Source organism: Oryzias latipes, chromosome 19, assembly GCF_002234675.1.
Source record: "Oryzias latipes chromosome 19, ASM223467v1".
Taxonomy (NCBI): domain Eukaryota; kingdom Metazoa; phylum Chordata; class Actinopteri; order Beloniformes; family Adrianichthyidae; genus Oryzias; species Oryzias latipes.
In genome coordinates this window covers 18,812,182-18,821,990 of record NC_019877.2, presented here as the reverse complement: position 1 = coordinate 18,821,990, position 9,809 = coordinate 18,812,182, and the positions used below count along the sequence as shown (strand labels likewise).

The 9,809-nt window shown below is 40.4% G+C and overlaps 1 protein-coding gene across 1 annotated transcript; it reads left to right on the top strand.

Moving 5' to 3' along the window:
- The first annotated feature begins 3,400 nt into the window (after nt 1–3,400).
- On the top strand, nt 3,401–9,457 carry LOC101175202 (pyruvate dehydrogenase (acetyl-transferring) kinase isozyme 2, mitochondrial). Its single transcript, XM_004080642.3, has 11 exons — nt 3,401–3,619; nt 4,000–4,141; nt 4,675–4,746; nt 4,863–5,047; nt 5,927–6,016; nt 6,149–6,226; nt 6,310–6,386; nt 6,472–6,570; nt 7,505–7,615; nt 7,714–7,827; nt 8,338–9,457. The coding sequence occupies exons 1-11, from the start codon at nt 3,502–3,504 to the stop codon at nt 8,476–8,478; spliced, it is 1,227 nt and encodes a 408-aa protein (XP_004080690.1). The 5' UTR covers nt 3,401–3,501; the 3' UTR covers nt 8,479–9,457.
- Nucleotides 9,458–9,809: the final 352 nt, after the last annotated feature.

The following is a 9,809-nucleotide window of genomic DNA, read 5'->3' as shown; positions in this document are numbered from 1 at the left end:
GTGTTGTGTTGTGAGTTAATGTGTTGTGTGATAAGTTATTGTGTTGTGTTGTGACCCTTCTGGGCCACCGTATAAAACATTTCTGACATTTCCTAGCCCACGTTCCTCTGTTATTGTCTATTGCTTCTAATATTCCAAAGTGATGTTTTAGTTTAGAAGCAGGACAGGCTGGCTTTTATGGGACAATCACAACAGTGGGACACAGTACTCACTTATGTAATGGAATGTTTGACCAGGACAGTTTGTTCCCTGACAGAGGCATTCCTGTTCAGCTTGAAACAATGCGTTTGTCCACAGAATCATTCACAGTGAACGAAATTCTGCCAGTCTGGAAGGAATAAACGAGGAAGAGATTATCTGCTTGTATTTCTGAAATAGGGCTGAACGGTACAGTATTGGGGCTGAATTAGAGCGAAAGCGTCTTTAGTGAAGGACTTCGTCTGGATGATACAGCCTCATTTCCTAGAAAGTCTAGTAAAAAGCAAATTCAATGCGTGAAATTCCAATCCACCCGTATTTATTTTATTTTGTTACTCTGAAAACACAGTAGATGTTGACATCCTAGAATTTCACATGAAATCTTTCTGTTATGTTGACTGCTGCAGGATATTTTTAAACAGTTTAAGGTGTTACTTTCTTCTCTATTTCTCCTCTTCTTTGACAGCCCATTATCCATACTCAGTCAAAAAGGCATCCTTGTTTCAGACATGCATGTTTTTTAAGTGTACATTTACAGTGCTTTTCTTGTCAATTTCTTTTGTCAGATTGATGCACAAATAAGGGAAACACATCATGGAGCCATTCAGAAGCCCACAAACAACTAGAAAAGTATTCAGACGGAACATTGCAAACTATTTGTCAGTGAAAAGGTCTGAACTGCAGAAAAGAACATTTAAAGAATTAGAAAGAAAAAACAGTACAGATTTATGCAACGCTGCTAAAAATAATGTGTTCTCAGGCAGAGTTGAATGTGTTTCACTTATCTGCATGGTTCAAGTGCCAGGCTGGCTCCTGATTTGTTTGGGTAACAACATCTTTGAGAACAGATAATTGTGCTTTGTCTTTGAAAGTAACAGTCAACATCACTGATAATGTTTCAGGTTAAGTACAATGAAACTGAATGAAGCTGTTGCTACAGCAGATTTCCATAGTAAAGGAACTACGGGTTAAATATTGACTTAATGTGGGCTGATTATAGCAAAACTGAAAGAGGGAACAAACTTTATTAGTGGATGTTGTTAATGTTATTGACAAATGATTATGTACACCTGATTACCTGGCTGTTGGCTGTATTTTAGCAGACACATTTTGTACATTTTTATGTTGGATACCCCTTAGCAAAAGTAGTACAATTGCAGTTTATTTTTTTATTTTTTTTAACTTGTCCTGTCCAACAGCTGGGCAGGCATATGAGAACTGAGGGCCTCTTGTGTTGGACATATTTTACTTAAACAAGAGGGGTTATTAATCTTCAGACAAACCAAAGGTATGTCTGAATAAACCCCTTTTGTAATTGAGGCCAAACTTTATTCATTTCAATCATGTTTGAAAATCTTTGGTATTGGACCGGACGGAAAAGGAAAGGAGGGAAGAAGAGAGAGGGGGGGTAGGAGGGTGATAATAGGAGGGGGGGATAAGACCATGAAGCAGCATAAAGCAACAAGTTTACTGGTTATTTATCATTACGGTACGGTTCAAATGTAGTACAAAAAGGGCGGGGCCTGTTCACACACTCAAATGTTATCAACACACCTGCTAGCTGCAAAAATGTCCACATGTCAACGTGTACACAAAACAGATAGTGTTCAGACATGCATACTTATGCCTTTAAACCAACTAGTGTGAGATATTTCATTCAATCACGCACTTGCAGTTTATTTAATTATATATACTTGAGTAGAAGTATACAAATGCACTATAGACAATTTACGTGTAGTGTAGGAAGTAGGGGTCTAACAATTATTCGACTTAATCAATTAATTGCTTTGTATTTGTATGATCCATCCAGATCGATCTGTCTGAGCCAAGTTGTTCATCACCTAAACCGTTATAAAAGGATTCATATTGAAAGTAACTAATTATATACATTGGAAAACACCATTTGGATTGAGACATGGCAGGTTTATTTTATAATAATGTAAAAACGACCAAGTGCATCACAGCAGACAACACATGTTGTGGCAGTGAAAAATGATCACGCCATCATTCCAGTCCAATGTGTTGAAACTCTTTAGCAAAGACATGTGACCATACAGTATGGTACAATGTTCCAATAATGTTTCCTTTGGATTAATTTGATGTGAAAAAACAACAGAGGGCTGAACTTTATTTAACTAAAATGTGGATGGATTTGCCAGTAATTCTTGTTTACTTGTTTGTTTGTACACATATTTAATTTACACTTGATTATCTTGCAAGAATTATAGGGAATCTGGAAAACTTCACCTGCACTGTTCCGTACCCAGATATTTATCTCTGAGTCACACTGGTTGAAATTTTGGCTAAAGATGTCCTGGATCGATTCTTGGTCAGTGAATCAGATCGTTCAAATGAACCAAAATCGAACTGGATCAAGAACCACAAGTTATGATATGAATGAAATCGTTCAAATTGTTACACCATAGAGAGTAAACCTCCTTCCTTAGACTGAATTACAACATTTTAAGTTAACGAAAGAATATAAAAGTAAACTTCAAGTATACTGCATTACTTTTAGTGGAGATTAGTGTACTGGTAAAATACTTAAATAGACTTTCTGCAAAGGAACTTGTTTGTTTGTCCTGCAAAGTGGCAGATGAGTGTAAGCAGTCCCGTTTTTTGCATGTGCTTTAGTGTTCTATCACTGTCCAAAAATCCATGACGTACTAGTGTTGATGAGAAACGAGTGCGTGAGCACAGTTGTTTATCTGTGTTGTACTGTGCCCTGTCCACCGTGTTCTCTTCTCCACCCTTATGACTTTAATCCTCCATGTAACACAAGCCGGGATCAGAAGGTGTGTGGGGGGGGGGGGGGTGAATGAATCTAAAGATTCCTGCTGTGTTTTTATCCCACATAAACTACATTTACTCATAATCTACCTTTACTTTCAGGTTTGGACCCAAAAATGGGCAAAAGTAGTAAACAAACTTGGATGTAACAATACTTTGTTTTCAATTATAAAACTATACGGCTCCACCCTTCAAGAAGAAGGTCAACAGGCACGTTCAAAAACGTGGAAACAACTGGGACAGCAAGTAAACATGCATGCCCATTTGGGCTGGCGCCTCGAATTTCTTCGAGGTGTTCCAAGAAGAAGTCTGCTAAGCTCCGCCTTTTAAACCCCCTGATTGGTCAATCCGGATGACAAATAAGACTTCTCTTTTCGGATTGGCTCAAACTCCCCCAGTGTCCCCCTGCTGGCCCCGCCCCTCCAGTACTGAAAACGGGGCTGTGCACCTCTGCTACTAAGCTAGCATCAGACGTTGTTGACACAGAGAGGAGCCGAGATCAACACAGCAACCATGAAGTCGGTTCGGTTTATAATGCAAAACGCTGCTTTAGCCAGCCTGCCCAAACACATCGATCATTTCTCCAAGTTTTCTCCTTCGCCGCTTTCCATGAAGCAATTCATCGATTTCGGTAAGTAGTCATCTCTGCATTATGCATAAGCCTTTTTTTCTGATTTAGTTGATATTTTTGCTCAAATTATGTCTTAATTTAGTGAACAAATGTTTCATTTGGTAGGTGTCTGCTCTGGGGTCCTAACATTAAATCTGCAGAGCTTGTTGTTCATCTCAGTCAGAGTTGCATCAGCTCTGCTGTGAGCTCATTTGAGCCCCAGAAAAGGCAAAATATATACAAATGTATGCTTCAAAATTTTTATTTGTAACTAATTAAAGGGAAAATAAGGTTATTAGCGCAATGCGCAAGTGCGTGTAAAAACTACATGACATTTTGACCTAAAAGTCTTTTACATTCTGCAAGTTTTCATGTGTTTTTCTTTCTTTCTTTGCTCTTAGGGTCCATCAATGCCTGTGAAAAGACATCCTTTGTCTTTTTGAGGCAGGAACTGCCTGTGAGACTCTCAAACATCATGAAGGAAATCAACCTTCTGCCTGACAAGCTGCTCACCACCCCTTCAGTGCAAATGGTGCAGAGATGGTGAGACCCCAACTGTTAGTTCCCAGTGTGGAAAGTGTCAGCCATAACTCACACCAAATGATGGTATTTTCCTTTAGTTTAGCTTTATTTGTAACCAGTTTAATAAGAAGTATGGCGGTTGATCGTGCTCTGGGAACAGTTCGTATCCCCAGGCACGTTACATAACAATAGTCAGGACAAAAACAACCTTTGACCAAGTTGCACTTCTCAGATGCCTCTAGGTGGCAACCGTGAGGAGTGCTGCTCAGTCATGACCTTTCCTCTAGTTTGACGTCACACACCACATGAGCTGGGTTGTTGGGGTGGTCTGTGTGGCCCAAAAACATTTAGCTTTCCCTTTTAGACACCCTTACTCAGCCCCCTTTTCTTTACTTTGTATTTTAAGGTTAATTGACTAAAAATCTAAAGCAAAATGAGGACAATGCATATTAGTCAATGTTTTTGCAGTGATGTCACATAAACATGCATGGTATGCCACTTAACCCTTTTTTGTTTTATTACACAACCCATTCATGAGCGCCTTTGTTTTTTAGGTACATTCAGAGTCTGATGGAGATCCTTGAATTCCTGGATAAGAACCCTGATGACCAACAGATCCTTGGAGAGTAAGTTTTGATGCTCTTGCAGGGACATGCCATGCCTGCGAGGCCTGTTTCCATCCCTCATGTCAATCATAAGGTTAGGAAACTACATGCCTGACCTGCTGCACGTCCCTCCTTAGTTTTGCAGACGCACTGGTTACCATTCGAAACAGACACAACGACGTGGTGCCGACCATGGCTCAGGGGGTCATGGAATACAAAGAGGTCTTTCCCCAGGATGTGGTCACCAATCAAAACATCCAGTACTTCTTGGACCGGTTCTACATGAGCCGCATCTCTATTCGAATGCTCATCAACCAGCACAGTGAGTTATATTTCTGAATGTTTTATCTTTATGAGATTCATCTTAAAGAATGCAGGAATTATTTTTTTTAATCTATTTACTTAAACAGAAATAGCTTTTCCACTTTGTTTGGATGAAAGTAAATATAGTTGTATAATCTCCGGGGTTATTCTTATCTTGTTATTTATCCTTTAATCTTATCTTGTTATTTATCCTTTAATCTTATCTTGTTATTTGTTCTATTGATTTCCATTTATTGCCATAAAAACCAAACATCAGACGTGCAGAAATTCAGTTCAGGCAGGTTCACGCCAAGCTCCCAACAGATATTGGGAATGATAAGTGGAGTTCAGCAACATTTTCAAGGCCTTTTATGTAAAATGTACAGCCGCAGCCTGAGTAGAGACCTTATGAAATGATCAACAGATTCATTTTCTCAGTATTAGGTCGAGGAATAGTAAACTTTTGACATCTAAAGTTAGCTTTTTGCAAAAGGAGGAAAGTGTCTCATGCATCGTGGAACAGACTTCCATTTGTAAATGTTATGTTTCAAAACCCCTATGGCATGAAGGTGAACCTTTATGCTTTATGTGCCCTTGATCTCCACAGACTTTGTCACACATGAACTGGCTTCTATTTGCAAAACATCTTATGTAATGCCAGCATACCTCTGCGTGTAACAGCCCTCTGGAAGGCAGCTACAAGCATTTTCTTGATTACAAATCAGGAAATAAAATGGCTTAAACTCAGCTTTGCCACTTTTTTTGGCAGGAGGAATGCATGATTAGCATCGATTACACATTACGGTTTTAATAAACACTTTTAAAAATCTTGATTTGTTTGACATGTTAATGCAGGAGGTTATATAACTTTTCAAACTCTTGTTTGGACTTGTTGCAGCCCTTGTTTTTAACGGCACCACAAACCCTGCCCACCCCACCACCATTGGGAGCATCGAGCCTCACTGCCAAGTCGGAGAAGTGGTGCAAGGTATTACTGCGTTCCCATGAAAATGGGTTCTATAACTCACTAAAAACTTTTGTTGGCACTACTTGAACACAGATTCTGAGGAGATGTATTTGTGATTTTAGGCACTTTTGTAATGTTTCATATCCTTGTCAGATGCCTTCCATAGTGCCAAGATGCTGTGTGACCAGTATTACCTCCGCTCTCCTGATCTTCTGCTTCAAGAAATGAACCGTAAGTTCTTTTGTTAGATCTGATCTAAGCAAACATTACAATCATTCTTTACATGTAACCCTCAAATATGTGTGTATTCCCAGACAAGAAGACGAGTCATCCGATATCTATTGTATACGTTCCCTCTCACCTGTATCACATGCTATTTGAGCTTTTCAAGGTAAAACACAGCGCCTCCAGATGGCCAAATCAAAATGATGTGATTTTTAAAACTGAAAACTAAGTTGTTGTGGGTTTTTTTCCAGAATGCTATGAGAGCTACAATAGAGACTCATGAGAACAAGAACAACCTCCCACCCATTAAAGCCTTGGTGTCTCTGGGCGGCGAGGACATGTCTATCAAGGTGAGACAGTGTAATATTATCGTATTTACATCCACACATTGCTGCTCTAATAATCTAGATCAAAGTTTGAATACATAGGAACTTCCTGACTTAATTTTATGGAGCTGCTGATAACAAACTTCTTGATTATAGCAGAGTAAACATTAATGCAAAAGAAAAAAAAAACCGCTAACGCAGAGGAACTGCTGTTGGTCTTTGATCACGTTTCAGATCACTTTAATGGTACATTTTACAACCTTGTTTTGCACACCAGAGGCCTGTTGCTCCAAATTCTTTTTCTGCTGTTACACAATGACTTCACCCTCATTTTTTTGGCAACCTCCTGGGTTCTGATAAGATTAGGCTGTGTCCCCTATATGTTAGGAGAGCTTTGGAGCATGTCATCAAGTTGAACTGCTTCTTGCTCTAGCTTGAATTCTAGTAAAGCCACATGCTCTCTTATCATTTTTTTTATCACCTGAGAGATAAATCTTCCTATTCTTGTATGCTTTCATCATTTAATGTCACTACGTGCTCGACTTACTGTACCTCCCCTCCCAACGTTTCGCAAAGCAGGCTGATCCTCCTGCATATTTGCCATAAGAGCTTGGCTGACACCTTTTTATTGCCTCCAAGTGTTTACTGTGGGCAGATCCTTTACATCCCTGCAGTGTTTGTTACACACACTGCAAAAACTAAATCTTAGGAAAGTAAAAACACATTTTAAAGAAAAAAATTGTCTTATTTCTGGTTTTTCAAGAAAAATAATCTTATCAAGAAAGTTTTCAATAGCAAATTCTTGGCTTGAGAAAACACGTCGTGTTGACTCAAAATTAAGAATTTTTCTTTTTGGTCGATTTTTTTTTTTGCTTATTCTAAAGAAAACGTTAAAAATTTTGAGATGGTTTTTGCATGGCAAGCGCTCCTAACCACCCTCTCGTGTTTGCTCTTTCAGGTGAGCGACGTTGGCGGCGGAGTCCCATTCCGGAAAATCGAGAACCTTTTCAGCTACATGTACTCCACGGCTCCGACTCCACAGATAGGAGAGCACACACGGACGCCACTAGTAAGCAGAGTGTTGGTAGATCAAAGATGATTACACAAGGCTTTTAGCTTGAAGAACTTTATTTTTAACCACATTGTCTTCCTGTGTTTCTTATGCAGGCTGGCTTTGGTTACGGTCTTCCCATTTCTCGCCTCTATGCAAAATACTTCCAAGGGGACCTGCAGCTTTATTCAATGGAAGGCTACGGCACAGACGCTGTCATCTACTTGAAGGTGAGTCAGTCGTGGTCATTTCTGTACTTTTGAAAAGAGCCCTAATGTCTTTTGCTGTCTTCACACCGATCACGATTTGCGTGGCGAATTATCTGCTGGACACTTGTCAAAAAATGTGTTTAGGGACTTCTTGCTCTCGCCACATATAATTGTCTCGATACAAAATCACGACGTTCAAGCGGAGAACTTCAGATTCTCCTCCATGTTGGTTTCCACCTGCAGATCACATCATCAACGGGTTACGGGCCAAATTGGTTGACACAACCCAAATAAGTTCTGATTTTTGAACTTGCAAAGAATTTTTTGTTTTACCCGATGCCCAAATCGTGCAGTGGGATTGCTGATTGTGTCAGTATATTGACTTAGCATAGAAACTGCACGCCCCTGCTGCGCAAATCGCATTTGGTGTGAACATAGCTTAAGAGGTGTTTGTTACATGCATCTCCAGGACGGCTGTGTCTGTGCAGACAAAACAAGCTGTTTGTTGAACTTTTTGTTGTGTGCCTTCAGGCGCTGTCTACAGACTCCGTTGAAAGGCTGCCAGTGTACAACAAAACTGCCCTGAAGAACTATAAAATCTGCCAGGAAGCTGATGACTGGTGTGTCCCCAGCAAAGAACCCTTAGATCTACGCAAATACAGAGTGGCTTAGTTAGGTTGCAGTCCAGGTGGTGCTTCAACACGACTTACAGTGGAGCCTCCAGAGTATGTCTCCCATATTCCCATCACCCCATCATCTGCCGAGGCAGATGAGCACCGGACCTTCCCAGACCTGGATAACTCTTTCAAGACCAGCCTGTTTTTAGCATCAGCATGTTGTTTTCAGCTTCTGTCATCCCTTTGGGGGTTTTGTTATAGACGGCTACAAACAGGATATTTGGTGGTGCTGCGTCAAACGGGGATTGATTGAGGTCCTACAAATTGGAGTTGGGTGCAGAGTAGCGAAGGCGGCGCCCGGCCCGTCGCAGGTCAGCGAAAGTGGAACGAGGAGAAGAGGAAGTCATCTAAACATTATTGAAAACGATGACTTTGGCAAACAGGGAAAACCTGTTGATCATGTCTGAACCACAAGAACTGTTCTTTGCGTCTTGTACCAGTACTGTAACGCTGCTGGCTCTGTAGATCTGAACAAATGTAAGCCTCTGCGTGCTTTATGCATGAATACGTGTGCAGGCTTCTTTTCATTTATGCCTTCAAAACAAGGATCCTTGTCTTTGCACCAATTTTTTGGACCAGACCAAATGTAGTCTATTCATTTGTAGCAAATACGAGTACTTTACAGGGGAACGTGCCGCTCCAGAGGGCCCACTTTCTTTGTAGCATTGCAACCAGCCGCAAGAGTGTTTAGCAGCCTCCTGTAGAGACGGCTTCAGCATATGACAGTGTTGGTGAAGCACCAAAGGGTGCCACGTTTGAGTTTTTCTTCCAGTTTGTGATTCATGAAGGCCAGTTTCTGAGTTTTTTCCTATACTGTGCCAAATGTGGGAAAGGAAATGTCCTGGGGCCAGTTCATGTGTGTTTATATTGTATTTATCTGAATTATAAACATTGAAAAATGTTATTTTTATAGCTGCACTTTTTTGTGACTAAAACGGTGGTCTATACTGTAAATAAAGAGATCTATCTGATACGGCATGTTCTTGTTTTGTTTAGAACTCTGCATAGGAACATCAGGTGATGGTTTTGGTGCAGGGGAGGGAGTGACGCTAACTGCGTGGGCCTAAATGTCACTGGATCTGCTCTAAAGCTGAAGTTGGGATCAAACTCGCAACTAGAATCTAAACCCAATCCATCACCACAATCTTAACCACACACATATACAAAAAAACAGTATGACTGCACTGGTCTTTTTTTGGTGTGGAAAGGTTTTTCACTTGGCTGTTGTTTTTCACTGTCTGAGTGTACAAAATGTTTCAGCCACTGTTTAGGTCAGCAGTTGATGAAATGGATCACACTTTTTTTCCGGCAGTTTCTTGGCTCACA

What these genes read in the sequence shown, in the direction of transcription:
- LOC101175202 (XM_004080642.3), top strand. Translation starts at nt 3,502, where the DNA reads ATGAAGTCGGTTCGGTTTATAATGCAAAACGCTGCTTTAGCCAGCCTG. An exon ending in TCTGCTTCAAGAAATGAACC is followed by an intron (nt 6,227 to 6,309) that starts GTAAGTTCTTTT and finishes GTGTATTCCCAG; the next exon opens with ACAAGAAGACGAGTCATCCG. An exon ending in ACGCTGTCATCTACTTGAAG is followed by an intron (nt 7,828 to 8,337) that starts GTGAGTCAGTCG and finishes GTGTGCCTTCAG; the next exon opens with GCGCTGTCTACAGACTCCGT.